The following is a 21,791-nucleotide window of genomic DNA, read 5'->3' on the forward strand; positions in this document are numbered from 1 at the left end:
TTTACGTCGAAGAAACACGATAGTATGAAGATTGCGGGGTTTGATATCTCATAAAGGAATATTTACTGGTTCACATTCAGGTTTGGCTATTCAGTGGGGCCCCATCGGAGACGTTGGCGTAGTCCACGAAAGCGTGGGCGCAGATTTGGAGTTTTTTGGACTTGTGCCACAACCAATATCTTCCTGTATGGAGGTAATGAACTACTGCCTAAGCCAAAAGCAACCCGTCGTCTCCTGCTTCGTCAAGAGCAGTCCGTCATCGAAACAGGACAGCAAGGATAGGCGAGATCTTGTTGAGAGTGTGGTCAACATACTTGGTGAGTTGTGGTGGCTTTCTGCTAAAAAATGTAATGACTGTAGACTGCGTGACGCCGCCCGTATTCTGTGTTCGCCGGCTGTTCCCTATAAAATCCATCCATATGTATCTTAGGTACCCTATTCGCCAAGTAAGCGCCGCTTTTTCAGTATGAACAATGAATCAAATGTACCTATATGAGGATTCTACTCTCATGTTGTTGCGAACAAATAAAATACAACGGATAAAACCTCCAGAGACATATTTTACCAAATTTAAAGTTATATATCGAAAGCGACACAAGTCTAACATGTAAACTATTACTTTGCACTTTTAATAACATGCTTGACTCTTCTGCAAAAAGGTGAGTAGGTAGAATTTTTTTCGGGGAGGGGGGGCACACCTCCTTGATCTCAAGTGGGGACCGGGCACGCAGATGTATGTAGCGTCATTTTGTCCTCTGTACACCATGAAAAGAGATTCAAAGGGAGGAGGGGAAGGGAGGCACGGGCCCGGTGTGCCGCCCCCTGGCTACCTATACTGTCTATGAGACTACGGACAAATGTTCACTTCATAGACAACTAAAGTCACCGGCCACAGGAACAGATTATTGTACAACCCTGACTAACTACATATAGCGCGACATTGGTTCTTCGCAGTGTCCGTTAATAAAATGTAATTCTACCTCTCATCAGCAAAATTCAAATACCACATTAGGGAAATCTGTCCTAGATGGCCAGTGTAATCGGTTGATATTCCATTTTATAGGCCACTATTGACGGATATGGGCACATGCATTTGGGCATGAGCGTGTTGCGTATATTCTTACAAAATACGTACTCAGTGCTTGCAAACGCTCTGATGTTTTGGTTTGTGAGCCAGGTTTCTCACTTGTTGATCGGATTTGAATTTGTAGTATATATATATATATATATATATATATATATATATATATATATATATATATATATATATATATATATATATGGTACGTAGATTATGAAGAGTCTGTCTTCGGTTGCCGTAAAATAATTAGGAAAAAGGTATACGCTTCTAAAAAACTGATTATTTGTCGACGTTTCGATCGGAGACCGATCTTCATCAGGATGAAATTTACCAGGCTTCGATGCGCTTTTATATCATCGTTCTCCGAGCCGAGAGAGAGAGAAAAGGGTTAAGAAAACGTACATACAAAAAAAAGGAAAAAAAGGAGGAGAGAGAGAAGGAAGAAATCTGCCGAAAAAAGAGTCGCGAATACGCTTGTGCACATACTTTGACTGACATAAGAATAACATGTGTTTCTTGCGAAAAAAAAAAGTCGTCAACACCCCGCAAGAAACACGTGTTATTCTTATGTCACTCAAAGTATGTGCACAAGCGTATTCGCGACTCTCTTTCGGCAGGTTTCTTCCTTCTCTCTCTCCTCCTTTTTTTTCTGTATGTACTTCTTCTTAACCTTTTTCTCTGTCTCTCGGCTCGGAGAACGATGATATAAAAGCGCATCGAAGCCTGGTAAATTTCATCCTGATGAAGATCGGTCTCCGATCGAAACGTCGACAATTAAACAGTTTTTTAGAAGCGCACACCTTTTTCCTATATATATATATATTGGACAGTGCCATCAAATGTTTGATATACACATATGTAATTGTTGCGAGTGTATTTTTCATTGGACATGCTTACATATACTTGCTGGTCCTTATATCTGTATCATTGTTCATTGAGTATCTCTGTTTGCTGAATTTCGTTCCTGTTTTTAATGATCTTTGGTATATTATATCTGCTCGTAGTGCAGTGTCTACAGACAAAATATGCTTTACCGTCGTTTAGGTTTTCTGTATGTTAGTGCATACATGAACTCGTTATATAATTGCGAAAATGCCAAATTGATGAACTTCTATTCTCATGAGATTGCGAGGTCATGTACTATGAAGAACCGCCACAATGAACGATGGTACGATTACCTTTACATGCATGCTATTAAACAAGATTCTTTCCTAGGCGACTTGATAAGCGCCATGCGCGGACATGCCCATGCACCAATGTACCCACGTCATTTTATGAAATAATAAATTCATCGAGTTCTTGGGAATCTACCCCCGGCAGCACTCCGCACGAATGATACAGGGCTGTCATGTTCTCTCATATATGAAACTGCTGAGATTTGTAGGCTTGTAAATTAAATAGCTCATACAGCTGTATAGTGACTGCAGATAATCGCTGCCAATAAGGGGACCAAGCTCTGTTACCACACTGTTATGTTAAGTTTTAACTTAATTGCTGTGTTTGAGGTTTATTGCTGTGTTTGAGGTTTATTGCTGTGTTTGAGGCTTAGGTTTATATTACCTGGGCTGCCCCATAACTATATGTTCTCCAGCGAAAAAAAAATTGTCGCCCAAAATATAAAAACTAAACACTAAGACATGCTAAACTGAAACAAGTAAAATAATTAACACGTTGATCTACAGGTCACTCGAACGAGTTTACATTGCCACAGAGCTTTCACGCGGACGCATTTCTAGTTCCGCCCACATTATACGGACTAACGCATTATTTCGTATATATAACACACTACTAGTAGAGCTTACACGACATGTACGTTAGCACCTACACTATCTTATTATTTGCGAAGTCAATTCAACCTTGAAATGCCGATTCACCACCTAAAAAATGACCAGCACATATTCCTCGCTATCTGTCTTGCAGGCATCAGAGATCTGTCAAAGATGAGCCCAACCGTCACCCTCGGTGAATTGGGAATTGACTCCCTCATGAGCGTCGAGTTGAATCAGCTGCTTGAGCGCGACTTCGACGTGACCGTGTCAACACAAGATATCCGGCAGCTCACCATCAGCCAGTTAAAGGAGATCAGCGAAGGCGGCGGCGGCATTTCACCAGCCTCTGAAGTTCCAGCTCCGGCCCAAACTGGACAGGGTATGAAGTCAACATGATGTACAGCTAAGGGTCGCTTGCCGTCGGCTGCACTCATGCGTCAGCCTTTCCTAAACTGCAAACCTCGCTCTCGTTAACATGTCCTGCTACTGATGTAAAAGCAAAATAAAGGTAATACATTTGGATCAAAAGAACTAAACAATAATCACCTTACTCCGCGCTGCCAAATCCTCTAAAACACGAGGACGGACAAAGAAACACACATACTCAAGTGCGTAGTTATATATGACTCATGTCCGTACTAGCGACGTCTCATATGCAGGCATGTCCATGCAGAAGAAGGAAAGAGGCAGAAGCGGTAGAGAACAAAAAAACGAGATTGCATTTACTTAGCCTGCAGATGTATACGCACTATTCGTGACTTAACAAATGCGGTATCTGTTATTTGTCCATGGCTACTATTTAGCACATTACCATGGGGGCAAGAAAGTCGGCTGGTGTCTAGCTGCATCACAGCGTTATAGACCTGAAGTTTACTTTTCATTAGATGTCAAGCTCCATCATTTGTTATTTGCTAGTAACTTGCCTGCAAACACAAAGAACCGGTGCTCACTTATTGTAATGTTCCGTTTCATCGGCCTCTCCAAAGTTCATGTTCAGTGCTCGTTCATGTTCAGTGCTCGTACGAGCAATGCGCCTACTGCAAAAAACAAAATTCCTCGTGATTGCAATGAAATCTTTTGTTCCATGGCTCAAATGCCCTGGCGATCAGGGCCGTAGCAAGAATGTTTTTTCGGGGGGGGGGGGGGGGGGTTCAACCGTACTTTATGTATGTTCGTGCGTGTGTATGTATATGTGCGTGCCTATATACGCAAGCAAAATTGAAAATTTTCGGGGGGGGGGGTTGAACCTCCCCAACCCCCCCTTGGCTACGCCCCTGCTGGCGATGTCCCGCGTTGCCTAAAAACCTTCTCTCTAGCGAAGCCGAACAGGAGGAGATCATGAGAAGCATGGCACTGCGAAAGCTATCCGGAGGGCCCAGGATAGGCTCGAGCGTCACGGCGTTCTCCCCTCCACGTGGGCGCGGCCAGCAGTTACAGCGGCCTCCCGTTAGTTGGTCCTGTCATTAACTCCTCAGGATCCAATAAAGTCCGTTGTCTGTCTGTCTGTCTTGAGCAACAGCAAAATGAAAATTAACTGTCCCGCCAAACCTATGCTCTTTCATTCAGCGCTTTAGAATGCTGGTCATTTTTCGTCGCCGTCCTCTCGTGAATGTCAGGCGTTAATAACGCGCAATGCCGGCAGTGATGCTGGTGCCGTTAATTACCCCATCATTGTGCGATCCTCGTATACCTGTAGCAAATTCCTATCTTACTGCAATTGGCCAAACAAAGCCGATGTACGCAGCGTCTGCTAGCGAGTTTCTTGATTAAAAAAACTGACTGCTCGCGCTGCACAACCATTCACCGGCCACCCCATATATATTGGCACCGGATCATGACTTGCAATGCAGTGCCGGTGGCAAATATCTCCTATGCGTAGTTTAACAATAAAGATTTGGAGCCAGCACATAAACTAAAAGCAGACTGCGGGTCTCTGCGTCTAATCTTTCTTCTGTCTCTCATTGCACATTACCAGGAATTTTGCTGTGGGAAACGCCGGCGCTCACTTCATGCTTTGCCCCTCCACAGGTTTCACGTTAGTGGAGCTAAAACACCCTTCCCTACCTGGTTCGCCCGTCCCCTAATCTTTTAAAACATGTTAACCTGGCGACCACGAAGACCACCCATGCGTAGGCGGCCCGATCAAGGTACCTTGTGCTCGCAAATAAACGTTCCGGATTAAGTATATCTTTCCTAGATCACCACCGTAGAAACTTTGAAAGAAAAGCAATTTGGTGCGTGCAACAGTATTTCGAACCCTCCCCGTATTCTACGCAGTATACATTTGGCCGCCGCCTAATATCCTTGCCATCAATAACTACAATGAGTGCCACAAGTTCCATTAGAACTCTTTCCATTTCTGCATTGCGAATGCATTCAATATATATCAGGTCTTTTTTTTTTTTTCACCATTAGATAAACGTACCCGTTACATGCTTTACGAGTAGTGTGTTTACTGCAGATTTTCAGCGTCCCGGCGCAAACCATAGTACATGGACACTATTTCTATGGTGTTATAATGCCGCTACCATGCTTAGTCCACTAGTGAAGTAATCGGGGAGGAAAGTTTGTATAGAATGTCATAGTGCCCATTTCCTCGCTTTTTTTTGCGTTTTCAGATCCCGAAAAAGCTCCTGAAGAGAAAGCAGCGGATGGCTTTTGAGGAGACCTCATTATAGCCACGTGTAAGCACCGCCGTGAGGCCATGGAAAAACGGCTAGTGCATCAGCGGAGGACACTTATGGAGGAATATCTACGAAATATGATAAACATTACCAAATGCATGCAGTTGCGTCGCCATGAATTTGCAGCTCAATCCTGAAATGAATAAAATGTATTCGCAATGGAGACAATTTCTAACAGACTTCGTCATGCCTCGCTGCTGTTCAGAATCAAATGTTAGCCGTTAAACAAATTGCAGAGTACTATGTCGTTTTTTTTTCTCGACATTCAAGATCTGCGCCGTCAAAGGCCCGTTCAAGCTACGCGTCACGTGATCGAATTTTACCAATATGTAGGTTCTAGCGTTTTAAAATCCATCGTCCATCACTTGGAAGCGCTCTGCGCGGCAGGTAAATATCAAACAGGTGGAAGAAGGTTCACATCAGTGAAGTACTAGCCGTTGTAGCCCCGCTCTTACTTGAAATCACATCAGCGTGTAATAAGCGGACGTTCATGCGCGTCCGAATAAAGAAAAAGTAACGTAATGCCTTCAAATATTTACTGTCCCTTGGAGCCCTATCAGGTTTCATTACATGCCCCAGGATACCCAGTAGTTTCTGCGCAGAGTGGCCGCCTTCATGCCAGCAGCGTTGGAGATCTACCGCCAAACCATTGACCTGAATACGCTGGGTTTAGCAATCAAAGCGACAGCTTGAGCGTTGGCTTGATTAAACGTCATAAACCTTCAATGGGGAGGCTGTCACGTACCTTTGTCAAATTCGAAAATATCTTTCTTTGGGGCGAAGCACCTTAAGGCCGAGTCTTGTCCGTCCGTTTGGCGTCCGTGCTCATGACACAGCAGTGGGTAAAATTGAAACATCAGGTTTAACGATAGGCGAATATCAAGCATAGTTTTGGCAGAACAATCTAAAACACCTACAAGAACAAACCCTTTATACTAGTCGGAGACTTCACCGTAGACATTATGGACCTTACGACCTAGCTTTGTCGTCGATTATTTATGTCACTTTGTCACCAATTTACATTATATTGGGCAATGCTCGGGCAATGCACGGTTATTCATCCATAAAATACCGAGAGCTTCGCCCACTTGTCATGATTCACATCGTGGAGGTGCGTTTTTTTTTATGAGCGAAGCTCCTTAGGCCGGCACCCCGCCGTCGCCGTTGTCGCTCCCTTCGCTTAAGCTTCGTTTAGTTGCAACGGCCGTTGATTTAATGATTTAAGATGAAATGTTTAGGCCTTGAGCGGCGTGGTTCTACCGCACCAGAAATTCTTGGCAAAAAAGTTAGACATCATATCCTCCTACGGGCAACCATGGTGGGATACGAAAGCATCGCGGGGGGGTGCACAACGAGTTTCCGTTTCTCTTATGTGACTAATGAGACGGTGGTTGTCGAGGCGTTTGAATTACCGCTTGCGTGACGCTGACGTTTACGTTCGGCTTCCCAAGCCTTCCTCTGCTCCCCGGCGGTGGCGCTGCCGCTGCAACTAGCGCCGACGTTGTTCATGGCGTACCGCACACCGTTGCACAGAGAGAGAATGACGGAAACACAGCGAACGCGCGCTTTCGTAGCCTCGCAGCTTCGAGATTGACGTTCAGCTTCGCGAACGTCCATAACGCCGTTGCGAAGGAGTGTGCCACGCTTGCCGGCGTTGCCCTTTACGTTGACCTTCGCGAGCGTCCATAGCGCCATTGCGAAGGAGAGTGCAACGGGAGCGAGCACGAGCCGCATTATGTACGAGCGCACAGCTGTGGCGAAGAGAGAGCAACGGCAGAGGAGAAATCAAGCGGAGGCAGCGCTCACGCCACCTCCTAGCGCTCACGCGAGGAGATGGGGGAAAGTTGGCGCATGCGCAGTATAGGTGCGGACGCAGCAGAACGGACACTGCCCCGAGCATAAGATGCTTTCGCATCTAAAAAGAGTAAGCTATGTGCACATCTGGTTATAAGGATCGTCTCCACTTTCACCCCCTTTTGTCGTGGATTGTGAAATGACAAGCATCATTCTAGCGCACCATCGACGCTCGTGGAAGGTAGTAGCAGATGCTACTACCTTCCAAGAAAGACAATGAAACGCTGCGCGCTCATCCCGAAGGCCGCGCGCGGCGTCCTTGCCGCCGCCGGCGAATCTCCCCGCCGCATCACCACTCGCACCCCTCTCCCACCCGTCTCCCTCAACCTGCGCTGCGCAGATTAACTCAGTCGTTCCCTCCACCGAGCGCAGCAGACGCTCTCCCCACCGTACCGCCCACTGCTTCCAAGCGCGCTGCCTGAGACAGCTCCACCACACGCCATGTATGTGGCCGCGGAATAGCGGTGAGCTATTTATGTCACCTTTACTGCTGGTGGTACGCAGATCTCAGAGGAGTTTGATCGTATTTTCTGTCACGTAAAGCGCCTACGTTTTCTTTCCATTTCAAAACTCCCCTGGAAACGCGCACGACAAAGTGGCCCCTTTCTGTTCCCATTGGTAATGTGGAACAAAAAAAAAACACCGCGCATACCTTGCGTCAGACGTTCCCGCGTGGCAGAAGGCGCAGATGGATCACTCCACGCGCCGCAGTTTAAACGAGAAAGAAATATCTTAGAGCGTCTCATTCTCCATTGTCAACACGAAGTCATGGCCAATCGCCCAGAGAGGGTATGTGCCATTATATTGAGGAAAGGAGGAAACAAGCATTGTCGACACTTGTAGCGCGTTGCTCAAGCACAAAGACGTAACAACTGTGATAGTTGTAATTCACGCTTGTGCTGTGTATACCTGTGCGCTTATTTCGGGCCCCCTTCTTTGTCCTTCAGCGGCGCGCTGCAAGCATCGAACTGCTTGCTGTTTTTTTTGTGTGACATTCCAATTTCTTGCTATCGCATTCATTGTTTCGCCCTCGCGGCGAAACTGTGACTTTTGTTAGAACCCAAGCGGGTTTCTAATATCCCCAGTGTAAGAAATACCTTGTCTAATGTTTGTTTTGCATCACGGTTAAGAAGGTGTTCTTCATAGTTTATCTAAAGTCAGCTCGTCCATCAAAACATTTCTCAGGTACTGCGAGTCAATTATAAACTTTCTGGATTTCGCTGTGAAAACCAAGGATAATTGCATCCGCAGGAGGTTATACAATCAGCTAATTGGAGGACACCAGTACCTTCATTTCAAATATAGCCACCCACGCCATTGCAAGATACCCTTCCCGTATTCACAAGCCCACAGGTGCCTCCACGTCTCTCTTTACGTGGCAGATTTCAAAGGCCATACTAAAGATCTCAAAGCGGACATGGTGGCGAAGGACTGCCCAGAAAGCCTCATCGATGATGCTACAGCCGACCACGTCATTAGCTAGAAACGAGATTCTGTGTGTTTTGAAGTGTGTGTTTCATATACGAAATCTTTGGTATATTTTGCCTAATTGCAGGATTATATGAAAAATTAGCCCAAAAGATGGCTACCGTCACGGTTATGTGCCACAGAAATTAGTCAGATCCCTCTACTCACCAGTTGTTCAACAAGAGATAGAGAGCGTTTAGGGATTGAACGGATACTGACCTCCTCACTAAGCGTGGAACCTCGTACATTGTTATTTTAGTGTCTCTGCGAATGACATTTAATAAATGTTTTTTTTTTGTCATCCTTCATTGAAGGTGGCGGCGCGTTCTCGAAAGGAAAAGCGCACATCCTCTATATAGCTCTAATGAGTACCACACGCACAGATTTTGGCACATAAGCGCGCGACAGGAAGCGGCCGCCAGAAAGCGCGAAAGGTAGGTTAAACAGCTGTGGCTGCCCCGTCCTGACCGTCAAAGGAGGATAGCGGTTCTGGTGCGTCCGCTGCTCCCAGCGAAAATAGTGCAGGCGCTCGCGGCAACCATCAATTACCACATAGAAGGTCAAGGGTCATGCGCACCTAGTGCAAAATATTCATAACACATGCCAGTCAAAGGAAACACCATAAGTGGCTGGGTCGACCGAGGATCCTGCGGTGCCAAGAGACACAAAACAGACATCGAAAAACGAGAAGAGTTTGGGTCATACGAGAGGTACGGAGGGAAATGCATGAGACATTGCATTCCTAATCAGCAACAGATGTTCACCAAGCAAACGCTCAAGAAGGGAAGGGGAACAGGATAGAGAGGAAAGGGAATTAGCTAGGTTCACCTGTTTAGCATATTAGGTACGCCACCGTGCACTAGGGAATGGGATGGGGGATTGAAAGAGTTGAAAACAAGAGGGGGAGCGCACACGCACACAAACTTAGTACTTGGTCGCTGCGCGCCCCAACGCAAAGTAATCGACTCTATATGTGCCCGTGCGGCGTAACAGCCTGTTACACGCGATGCACCCCAAGATGATATCATGCTGCTCTTTTTAGATGCGAAGCAGCTTAAAGCGGAGTTCAGTCCAGCGGTGTGCGGCGTGACGACTCTTATTGTGCATGTGCAAGCCCTCTCTGCCACCTTCCTCCTTCACGCGGGTGTTCGGTCACCTCATCTCCTCTCCTCCCCACGCTGCAGCCGCAGCGCAGCCTCTCCCCCCACGTGATGCGCATGCGCGTCTCCTCTCCCTCTCTCTCCTCTCCTACGCTCCTCCCTTTTTGCGCGCCTCACGATTAGGCAGCAGCATAGGTCAGCAAAAAAAGTGGGACTCACTCAGACCCACTCAAAAAATATATTTTGCTCTGAGAGCTCACTCGGACTGAGACTCAGCAAAACTTGTCTCAACCGGACTCACTCGGACTCAGAATCACTAAACTTTTTCTCAGCTGGACTCACTCAGACTCAAACTCACCAACACATTGCTCAGCCGGACTCACTCAAACTCAGACTCGCGTCTTCATCTGAGTCTGAGTGAGCCTGAGTGAGTCAACTCATGAATCCGTTGGCGTAAATTTAGCGTCTTCGATCATGGTGTCAATCCTCTTTAACCCAAAGATCTCCCATAATCAGTGCTCTACGATATGCCTTTTGTTCTTGTTCCTTCAAATACGAGTTATCATCATATATCGATCAAGGAACATTTTATGAAATACGCGACTCACACGAGATATTTTTATCAAGGGTTCCCAATGAAAGAGTTTGCGGGGGGAGGTCATGGCACCCTTTTCCGTAACCCACGCCTCTGATCAATAAATATTGAGGGGGCGCTGAATGCTAGTGTGCTGAGATACGTGTGAATAGACTTGAGTATAAACGTAAGCCGATATAAGTAGTAAGCCGATATAGCCGATATAGTAATGCTGAAGAAGAGTAGATAGGGCCATAGGTCGGCAACAAAAGGTAGAGCTCTCACGGACTCGCTCAAGAAACATATATTGCGCTTAGGGCTCATTCAGACTCAGAATCACTAATGTTTTCCTCAACTGGACTCACTCGGACTCACGCTCACTAAACGTTTCTTCAGCCGAACTCACCCGGACTCAATCTCACCAAAATATTACTCACTTGGACTCACTCAGACTCAGGCTCACGGCCCGATCTGAGTCTGAGTGAGTCTGAGTGAGTCGACTCATGAGTGACTTTGCCGACCTATGGGCAGCAGCGACGCCTCCGTCGTCTTCACGTGGCACGAGTGGCCCATGGCCACCCCTGGTTCTGTGGCTTTAGAGGCGGGGCACTCGTGCTCTCCTTCCCTCGCTGAAGAATCCGACGACGACAGCAATGACATGGACTGCAGAGAGGCAGACGCACATGATCTTGCGGTATTGCGGGAGTCGAATACCTCCGACGTCGGCAGTTCCACGTAGCGGGAGCTGGATGGAGGCTGAAAGACAGTGCTGATTCTACGCCAGAGGAACGCACAGGTTCGAGAACGCAAGAAAAAAAAATATCATCTCCCACTCAGCCAACTATCTTTCCGCTGCTTCTCATCCACACATGATTCCCTTTAGAGGGAGATGGTGTAATTTTTTAAATGCCAAGCATTTTTAGCGAACCTTTGGCACTTTGAGCGTTTCTATCTACGTATCTATCTATCTATATATCTATCTATCTATCTATCTAGCCGCCTACGTCTGGGTGTTCTCCTAATCCACCCCTTAGCTTGGTGCAGGCGAAAATTGGCATGGGAGGGTAAGCGGATTTGGCGAATATGACTCTCGGGTCATGAGATGAATAACGTGACAATCTTGTCGCCTACGTCGTCAAACCCTTTCCTCCTGACACGTGTGGCACACACCCGTTTACCACGGGCCGTCGTATACGGGTATGCGCCACAGGTGAATGACAGTTTATCTACTCAGGAGCGGCGAGAAGAACCATCGGTAATTAAATGCGAGAGGGTTAAGAAAAACCGGCATCGGTAGTGTTACCCGACGAATGCAAGGAATGAAAATTAGGATCCCAGTAGGAATCGAACCCAAGCATTCTGCGTGGCAATCAGGTATTCTACGGGAGAGCCACGCCAGGTTTATAAGCTGGTTTGGAAAAACAACCTATGCAGCCCTAATATCGATGCAATGTCAACTGTGATTGTGGTGCTTGCTATCTAATTTTACAAGAAAGCAATAAACACTGCATGATACTCGTACGGTGTGTACTCCTACGATGCGGGCGTCATATCAGATTAACGTCGATGGTTCCAATGTTCGCTCCGCTTTTAGAGTAGTCTCATAAACATGGCATTTGGACTCCTGTGACTCAGCAAGCTATATTGAGGCATCGCTCGACCCCGAAGGAATACATTAACGAAAGTTACATATGATATTCACCTCATCTCACCGTAAAATGCACTTAGTCCGCAAGAACGACGCAGTGTCCTCTTCATATCTTACGAGGCTCGGCGATCGCCTCATGCTGAGCGAGAATGATGCCAGATTGATTGACAGCCGCTTTGCAGACCAGGCTACATAGGCCACATACGCCCAAGCAATCTACGAATACGACCAGCGCCATCCACTGGTGTTGATTTACGTAGCACTATCCAGGCCTACCAGCCTCAACGGCCTATATCGACTGACAATTTGTCGACGGAATCACCGAGGCATTCACAATTTGCAACAGCTTTACTATACCTCATACTTCACTACACATAGACCCTTCGTCACCGCTATCACGACCGAATACGATAACAAGTCGTGACCAGCTGCTGGAGCTCACTGGTCACGGTGATGTTGACTTCGTTCAAGAACTGCCGAGAACCTCTTCCATACATGCACATGGGTTGTGAAACCTGCGTGTGTTCTCTATAATAAGAGAAAAGTATAAGCACTATATATCAGCTAACCGCTTGTGGCGTTGGTAATACCCGCGTTGCCGTTGGCAGCGTTACCCAACGGTAAACAACTGGTTATATAACACATATGCGGCTCTTCAGCATATATGTGTGCGTATAAAATTTATACAAATCTTTAGCGTCATTTTGTAACCTTTCGCTCAGTAAAAAAATTACGCTACAATAGCCTTCCCGCACCATGCTTCGCATAACATCGACTCCAACGGTACGTGGGATCTGCCGAATTTTGTCCCTTTGTTTCGGCACAGCTTGTCGCACAGCCCCTCTCTTTGTCACCTAACTGTATGTGCACCTAAGGTTGTATCACTTCGAACTGTATTGAAACTGTGTCAGTATGGTAAACAGTCGTCTGCTGACACGTCCAAACAAATACTCTTCGGCTTTCACTGTGACTTCTCAATAACACACACACATACACCTACAGACACACACACGCATATATATATATATATATATATATATGTGAAGGAAAGAAGTGTTAATTTCAAGAGCTCGTTTTTCTTTGTTATACACACTATTAATAAGCACTAACAGACAATAATAACAGACAATAAACTCGTTCGAGTGACCTGTGGATCAACGTGTTAATTATTTTACTTGTTTCAGTTTAGCATGTGTTAGTGTTTAGGTTTTATATTTTGGGCAACAATTTTTTTTTTTTCGCTGGAGGACATATAGAAATGGTGCAGCCCAGGTAATATAAACCTAAACCTCAAACGCAGCAATATACCTCAAACACAGCAATTAATTTAAAACTTAACATAACAGTGTGGTAACAGAGCTTGGTCCCCTTATTGGCAGCGATTATCTGCAGTCACTATACAGCTGTATGAACTATTTAATTTACAAGCCTACAAATCTCAGCAATTTCATATACGAGAGAACATGACAGCCCTGTATCATTCGTGCGGAGTGCTGCCGGGGGTAGATTCCCACGAACTCGATGAATTTATTATTTCATAAAATGACGTAGGTGCATTGCTGCATGGGCATGTCCGCGCATGGCGCTTATCAAGTCGCCTAGGAAGGAATCTTGTTTATTAGCATGCATGTAAAGGTAATCGTACCATCGTTCATTGTGGCGGTTCCCCATAGTACATGACTGCGCAATCTCATGAGAATAGAAGTTCTTCACTTTGGCATTTTCGCAATTATTTAACGAGTTCATGTATGCCCTAACATACAGAAAACCTAAACGACGGTAAAGCATATTTCGTCTGTAGGCACTGCGCTACGAGAAGATATAATATACAAAAGATCAATAAAAACTGCAAAGAAATTCAGCAAACAGAGATACTCAATGAACCATGATACAGGTATAAGGACCAGCAAGTATATATAAGCATGTCCAATGAAAAATACACTCGCAACATTTACATAATTGTGTATCAAACATTTGATGGCAGTGTCCAATAGATATATATATATATATATATATATATATATATATATATATATATATATATATATATATATATATGTATATATAATAACGGGAACTAACAAACAATAATGCCAAGAAAAGTATAGGGGATATTTTTACTAGTAAAAGTAATGTAAATGTGAAGAAAGAAAAGTGGATGAAAAGATAGCTTGCCGCGGGCAGGGACCGAACCTGCGACCATCGAATAACGAGTCCGATGCTCTACCAACTGAGCTACCGCGGCGGCCGTCCCCCCGTCCACTTTATAGGGTGTATGTGTACATTTAAATGTGGGAGCGTCAGTCAGCGCCGCCAGTAGCCATGACGGCGAGTGTGGAACACCCTTTTTTTTGCCTGTTGGCGTCACGTAGCACGTGAACTTATTACGAGCTGGCAGCTGTCCAATAATCACTCGAAAACCACCTGAAAGCATCAAGTCTGCCAGAACGAGAGCCTCGCTATGAATGAAGGAAAGAAGTGTTAATTTCAAGGGCTGGTTTTTCTTTGTTATACACAATATTAAAATTCGGCAGATCCCACGTACCGTTGGAGGCGTTGTTATGCGAAGCATGCTGCAGAAAGGCTATTGTGACGTAATTTTTTTTACTGAGCGAAATGTTACAAAATAACGCTAAAGATTTGTATAAATTTTATACGCACACATATATGCTGAAGAGCCCCATATGTGTTATATAAACAGTTGTTTACAGTTGGATAACGCTGCCAACGGCAACGCGGGTATTACCAACGCCACAAGCGGTTAGCTGATATATAGTGCTTATACTTTTCTCTTAATATGGAGAACACACGCAGGTTTCACGAACCCATGTGCATGTGTGGAAGAGGTTCTGGACAGTTCTTGAACGAGGTCAACATCGCCGTGATCAGTGAGCTCCAGCAGCTGGTCATGACTTGTTATCGTATTCGGTCGTGATAGCGGTGACGAAGGGTCTATGTGTAGTGAAGTATGATGTATAGTACAGCTGTTGCAAATTGTGAATGCCTCGGTGATTCCGTCGACAAATTGTCAGTCGATATAGGCCGTTGAGGCTGGTAGGCCTAGATAGTGCTACGTAAATCAACACCAGTGGATGGCGCTGGTCGTATTCGTAGATTGCTTGGGCGTATGTGGCCTATGTAGCCTGGTCTGCAAAGCGGCTGTCATTCAATCTGGCATCATTCACGGTCAGCATGAGGCCATCGCCCAGGCTCGTAAGTTATGAAGAGGACGCTGCGTCGTTATTGCGGACTAAGTGCGCTTTACGGTGAGATGATGTGAATATCATATGTAACTTTCGTTAATGTATTCCTTCGGGGTCGAGCGATGCCTCAATATAGCTTGCTGAGTCACAGGAGTCCAAATGCCATGTTTATTAGACTACTCTAAAAGCGGAGCGAACACTGGAACCATCGACGTTAATCTGATATGGCGCCTGTATCGTAGGAGTACATACCGCACGAGTATCATGCAGTGTTTATTGCTTTCTTGTAAAATTAGATAGCATGCACCACAATCACAATTGACGCTGCATCGATATTTCGCCTGCATAGGTTGTTTTTGCAAACCAGCTTATAGACCTGGCGTGGCTCTGCCGTAGAATACCTGATTGCCACGCAGAATGCTTGGGTTCGATTCCTACTGGGATCCTAATTTTCATTCTTTGCATTCGTAGGGTCAACACTGCCGATGCCGGTTTTTCTTAACCCTCTCGCATTTAATTATCGCTCGAACGTAATCAGTTTGTATGCGCAATCCTTCTCGACGTAAGCAAAGCATTCCATAGCGTGAGCCATGGAATTTTGTTAGCCAAGCTCTCTTGATTAGGGTTTGGTGGCGCATTCTTGCAGCTCTTTCAAAATTTTCTGCATGACCGACACCAGCGAGTTTCACTTGGGAAGGCCAAGAGCGACTTCCTGTTAATAAAATCCGGTGTCCCTCAAGGCTCCGCCCTTAGTCCACTGTTATACAATATTTTTGTGAATGACCTGGTTGATGTGGTCCCGGTTGGTTTATATCAATATGCAGATGACACTGTCATTATAGCTCAGTCAAGCAACTTTATGCATGTCATTACTTCATTACAGGCAGTTCCAACAAGGCTATGGACTAATTTTCTGCTAATTTAATAAAAATAATACGTCTAAGACAAAATTGATTTGTTTTCCCAACCCATTAAAAATTAGATGTCAATTTTTAAAAGGAAAGTGTTTTATGCTGGCGTCCACCAAGACTTCAGTGACGTATTTCCGTCACGGAAATGACGTCGAAAAAATGTAGATGATCAGATGGCAAAGAAAAAAAGTTCCATCAACGGGTATCGAACTCACGACCGCTCGGTCCGCAACAACAGATACCGGGCGCGCTAGCCACTGCGCCACGGTCTATTTTTTTCTTTATTGCAGTATTGACTACAGGTCAAGATCGTCTAACAAGCACACATCATGTCCGTTTCATGTGCGTTAATGCATCAAACAGAGCTATCACATCTTCATCACAGGCAGTCGCCTTATACACCTCACGAACTTTGACAACCATTTCCACGAAACACTCATGAACAGACGGAACTTTAACATCACAGTGTCTATACGCTAACATGCTGCGCCAAACCGAATGGAGACCCAGTAAAAAGATAACATCCAAATGCGGAACAGAGTACTCAAAGGGCAAAAAGCGAATTCCGTGCGGATTAAGAGGTAGTTCTATTTTTAAGGTCCTCTGCAATATGTCCCAAAAGAATATGGCATTATGACAGTCAATGAATACATGTTCAATAGTTTCAGGCCGATTACACAGGAAACACATGCTTCCCCCATGGTACATAAATCCCTCTATCCTCCAGCCACATTTTCACTGCGCCACGGTCACATACTGTAGAGGCTTTAGAAGCGCGCCTTTTATATCTACCACTCTCCCGGTCGGCGTGGTGGTGTTGCTCTGGGAGCGGCAACGTAAAGTAATTCATCATTACTGCGGTCTCCGCGATTAGTACCTGCAACGCTTTACACGTTCGTCCCATTCGGCGCGTTTTCAATAGAAGTGCAATTTTGTCAGTGCCTTAAAGGGCCCCTCACCAGGCCACATAGCAAATTTTAGTTAGACGCTAGAAGTTGTTGTGTGCCGAATGAAGAGCAGTATGCCGCAAGAATTTTTCAAATTGGTTCATTACGAGCTGAGAAAAACAATAATTTGTAGCGGCGCGACACCATGATGCGAGGAGACGAGTTTCAAACCCTTGCCACTCGCCCCGTGTAGCCTTAGCAAGCCAAATCCCTTCCCTGCCCTCTTCACTTGACACATACGAATGAACACGTCATGCGCATGAATGGTCACGTGCGCGTGACGTGCCCAAGCCAGCCCGAGCACGCGAGCGGCGTTGCACGGCCGCTACCTTTTTTTTTTATGTAGCAGCCGTGGCCGTTTTGTCGGCGTTCTCTGTGGTGTACTGCCTTTTCTGCGGGACGGGCATGAAAGTTGAGACATTTTTACGGGCACGAGAATGGCGGTATCATGAGCCAGTGTCGCATTAACGTTTACTTGGACGCGGTAGAATAAATGAGCATAATGAGTGCTCGAACGCGCCAGAACATTACTTTCGTTTCCAGGGCTGGCGTCTGCTCGATGCGCTAACCGCGGCGACACGAACGCGTGCGAAAGGGAGGCACGTTAGCCCCGCATCTCACTGCAATTCACGAAAAAAAAAGAAAATACGCACACATTTTCTTTGTGTATCTCATAATTTCTCTCAAGTTTTATTAATCTATTCAAGCAACAAATTACAGAAACTACACATGTCGTGTCAAATAATTATCGCAGTGTCACGTGCTAGTGTTGGTGACGTCAGAGCAGAGTCGTCTACGTAGAGGAGCGACGTCACAGCGCTACCATCTACGTAGGGCCATTTTCTCATGTACGTCATCCCCTCATTCCCTAAAGCGCGCGCCCGCAAGAGGAAGGGCAAGCAGCGTTCACCATGAAATTTGACCCATTTCCGCGGCGCGTAGCGTTGCAAATTTGGCAGACGTGATGGTGAACGCCCATTGTATGCATTGCGCTCGTTAGCTCAAAATTGTCAAACCTTGTGAGGGGCCCTTTAACACACCGCGAGGTGGCGACCTTAACCCGAGCGTCGTAAAAGCGTCGGCCTCGCTCATAGCATTACGCTAATCAAAGCAAAAATAGCTCTGCGACGCGCGCCTGCCTCACCTGGGTCTAACACCGCGTTCCCCGCCTACGCGCTCGCCCCGTGAAAAATTGTGGCTGGGCTACCGGGGCGGCAAGACGCGCTTTGCGTTTCCCCCTAGTAGCGGCCGTAGTGTTCAATCACGTTTTAACATACCGCAGGATGGCTAACAAGTCCTGCGTCCGATATGTGACGCCCATCTGGCTATCACAACTCGTTCTCTGATTACGCTTTCACCGTTAACTACTACAGCTACCACAAGGGTTTGTTTAATCATTGAACATGGACGTTAGTCGTCGGCATGGAGATGTACCACCAAGCATCAAAGTGGGTGCATCCACGTTAAGCGGTGCTATAACTGCCGTACATCAATATGCATTGCGCCAACTCTCTTATATCAATGTACAGTAAACATTCAGTTCTACAATGGCAATGTTGAAAACAGAATAGTGGGTCTTAGTCTTGGGGGTAGGGACAGGGAGGAAACGAGGAGGAGAACGAAGAGGGGATTCGGAGCTAGCCCTTGAACAGTAAAGACGTCTATGAGCACGGGTCCTCGTTATTTATATTTGGTGCCGTGAAACCCTGGAACTGGTCAGTGCTGGACAACGATGTCTTCGACCAAGCGTCTTCGGAAGGTGCGTGGAACTGTCAGGGCCAGCGTCTCCCGGAATATTACGCTCCTGACAGGACTGCTGCAGAACCCCGACACCGAGGCGCGTGAGGTCAATAGGCAAGTCGCCGTTTTAAAGACGAAAGAAGCTGAGCTCCGCCAGCTAGACAAGGACATTCTCGATCCCACGGAAGACGAGGCTATCGAAGGAGAAGTCGAGGGCGCAAACGACTACCACGAGAAGATTCTGTACGCGATTGCTGATTTCTTCCTGTCACAGCGTCAACAGGCGACCGGTCTCAGCGGCCTGTCTAGGGGTGAACCCAATGACGACCGGGTAGCAGCCACCCGGAGCAACATCGGATCTGCTGGGGCGCCGCAAGGACCCGCCAGTACGCCACGCTACCGGTCGGTCGCGCTTCCGACGCTTCAGGTCCCGACGTATGCCGGAGATTTACGTCAGTGGCAAGAATTCTGGGACCATTACAGCGCCACGATTCACGAGAGTACCGAGTTGCCGCCCATCGAGAAATTTAAGCACGCCTTGTGTACTGTGCGACAGCCGAGGTCACAGCCTGGCAGAGTGCACGGTCGACTTATCCGCCGACGAGAAACGGGCCAGATTGCTTAACGCTCGGTGCTGTTACAGGTGCGGAATGCGCAATCATGTCGCACGGTTTTGCAGAGTCTCCTTGACCCTTACGTGCAACAAGTGCCAACGCCGACACCTAACGGTCCTTTGCGAGCTGTCACGAGCCGTCACCACGACCGCTGCTCCTGCACCAACAGTACCGAGCGGCTCGTCCGGCTCTACCTCACCGACGGTAACTACGGCGTCAACTGGCGCTACAGAAGCCAAGTCGGTGCTGCTTCATACGGGCCGTGTTTGGGCTGAGAGCGGACCGCGACAGCTCCTGGTGCGTGTGATGCTTGATAGCGGAAGCCAGCGTTCATTCATCCGCACCGACGTGGCCAAGAGATTGCAGTGTAAAGTCAGTGGCACGGAAGAGCTCTCACTGGTAACGTTTGGAAATGCCAAGCCACGGAATCATTTACGTTGTCGACGCGTCTCTGTCACGCTGCGTGGACGATTTAACGGCAGCACCGTCACATTGGAAGCACTGGAAGTCCCCGAAGCACCATGACAAGTCCACCGCTGAACATTGAAGTGCTCGAGCTGTTGAGCGCCCGGAGGTATGATGCTGCGGACATGTTTGACCCGGAAACTTGGCACCCAGAGGACGTCAGCATATTAATTGGCTCGGACACTTATTGGAAGGTCGCCACTGGAAAGATTGATCGCCTCAACGAGCAACCAACTGCCGTGGAAACGTCGTTCGGGTGGACTGTGCAGGGCAGTAGCTCGCACTACGAAGCTACAGCAACTAGTGCCCTTTTCTTATCGGCTGGTGATTCTCATCAAGAGTGCAATGAATCGGCTATGTGGCGCCTCGACACTATTGGTAGTGAGAACCGGTGGTCAAGTACGGTAAAAGACAACCCTGACCTCGACATATTTGAGCATTGTCTGAGCAAGCAAGCTGGTCGTTACCAAGTGCCCCTGATGATGCAGGAGCCTGGCATTCCGGCCGTTGGTGACAACAGAGAGCTTGCAGCACGTCGACTAAATATGCAGCTGAACCGATTCAGGGAACAACCCCACCTGCTGGAACAGTACGACGAAGCCATCACTGCTTATTTCAAGGATGGTGATGCAGAAAGAGTTGATCAAGAGCGAATTCCAGGCCCTAACATTTACTACATGCCGCATCATGCTGTCATCCGCCGCGATGCAGTGACCACCAAGCTCCGGGTGGTTTTTGACGCGTCGTCTGATGTCGTCGGAAAACCGTGCCTGAATGACGTTTTATCAAAAGGGGTGAAGCTTGGTGTTGACATCGTGCAACTATTGCTATCCTTCCTTTGCTACCCAGTGATTCTTGTGGCAGACATCAAGAAAGCCTATCTGCAAATGCTCATTCGTCCAGAAGACCGCGATTTGCTACGCTTTCTATGGGTTCAGCAACTGCCAAACAAGGAAGAGCCCAGCCCACCCATTGCCGCATGGCGGATGACTAGGGTCCCTTTCGGAGCAGCTGCAAGTCGCTTTCTGCTTGCCGCCACGATACGCCATCATTTAGCGTCGTGTCGGGAAAAATTTCGTGTGACAATGTCCCTCCTGGAAAAGGCGTTTTACGTGGATGACCTCATCCTTGGGGTGTCCACGGCGGAACAAGCCATGATTGTATACCAGGAAACACACGCCATATTCGCTGACGCCTGCATTGAGTTACGGAAATGGGCATCGAACTCCGACCTGCTAAAGCAACAGTTTATCCAAGATAACGTGGCCATTGAGACTGAAGCAGGAGATGACCATCTCGTGAAGGTTTTGGGCGTGCCGTGGGAGCGTAAAGGCGATACCATCGCGTTGACAGTGCGTAACGCAGCCTCCTTCGCCGCAAAGAGACCGGCCACCAAGCGCACGATCCTTCAAACCGTAGCCAGCGTTTACATCCGCTTGGTTATCTCTCCCCATTCACTGTGAAAGGGAAGCTAATTTTCCAGGACCTGTGGAAGGGGAAGCACTCCTGGGATGACATGCTGCCAGATGAAGTACAAGCTGCATGGAACGCGTGGCGCACCGAGTTGCCAGATGCCCAGGCACAGGTTCCTCGCTACGTGTTTCTGCACGACTGCAGCTTAGAGCTGGCATTTGAATTGCACATTTAGATGCGAGGTATCTTAAGGCCGAGCTCAATCCGGTGGTGTGCGGCGTGACCACCCTTACTGCGCATGCGCATACCCTCTCCACACAC

General features: G+C 47.1%; 2 protein-coding genes and 1 non-coding gene across 3 annotated transcripts in view; 2 read left to right on the forward strand and 1 right to left on the reverse strand.

Moving 5' to 3' along the window:
* LOC119398658 (fatty acid synthase-like) overlaps positions 1-19,867 on the forward strand; it is a 154,653-nt gene extending 134,786 nt beyond the window's left edge. The window contains exons 24-27 of the mRNA XM_049417381.1: positions 81-317; positions 3,002-3,229; positions 19,050-19,405; positions 19,658-19,867. Coding sequence (XP_049273338.1) covers positions 81-317; positions 3,002-3,229; positions 19,050-19,405; positions 19,658-19,867 — 1,031 coding nt within the window. The remainder of the gene's footprint in view (positions 1-80; positions 318-3,001; positions 3,230-19,049; positions 19,406-19,657) is intronic.
* Trnat-cgu (transfer RNA threonine (anticodon CGU)) lies at positions 14,350-14,422 on the reverse strand. The gene has a single exon. It is a non-coding gene; the product is annotated as a tRNA-Thr (tRNA).
* Positions 19,868-20,113: 246 nt separating the features above from the next.
* Positions 20,114-21,520, forward strand: LOC119398659 (uncharacterized). The gene has a single exon (XM_037665492.1). The coding sequence runs from the start codon at positions 20,114-20,116 to the stop codon at positions 21,518-21,520; it is 1,407 nt and encodes a 468-aa protein (XP_037521420.1).
* The last annotated feature ends 271 nt before the right edge of the window (positions 21,521-21,791 follow it).

This window comes from Rhipicephalus sanguineus, chromosome 7 (assembly GCF_013339695.2).
Source record: "Rhipicephalus sanguineus isolate Rsan-2018 chromosome 7, BIME_Rsan_1.4, whole genome shotgun sequence".
Lineage (NCBI taxonomy): Eukaryota > Metazoa > Arthropoda > Arachnida > Ixodida > Ixodidae > Rhipicephalus > Rhipicephalus sanguineus.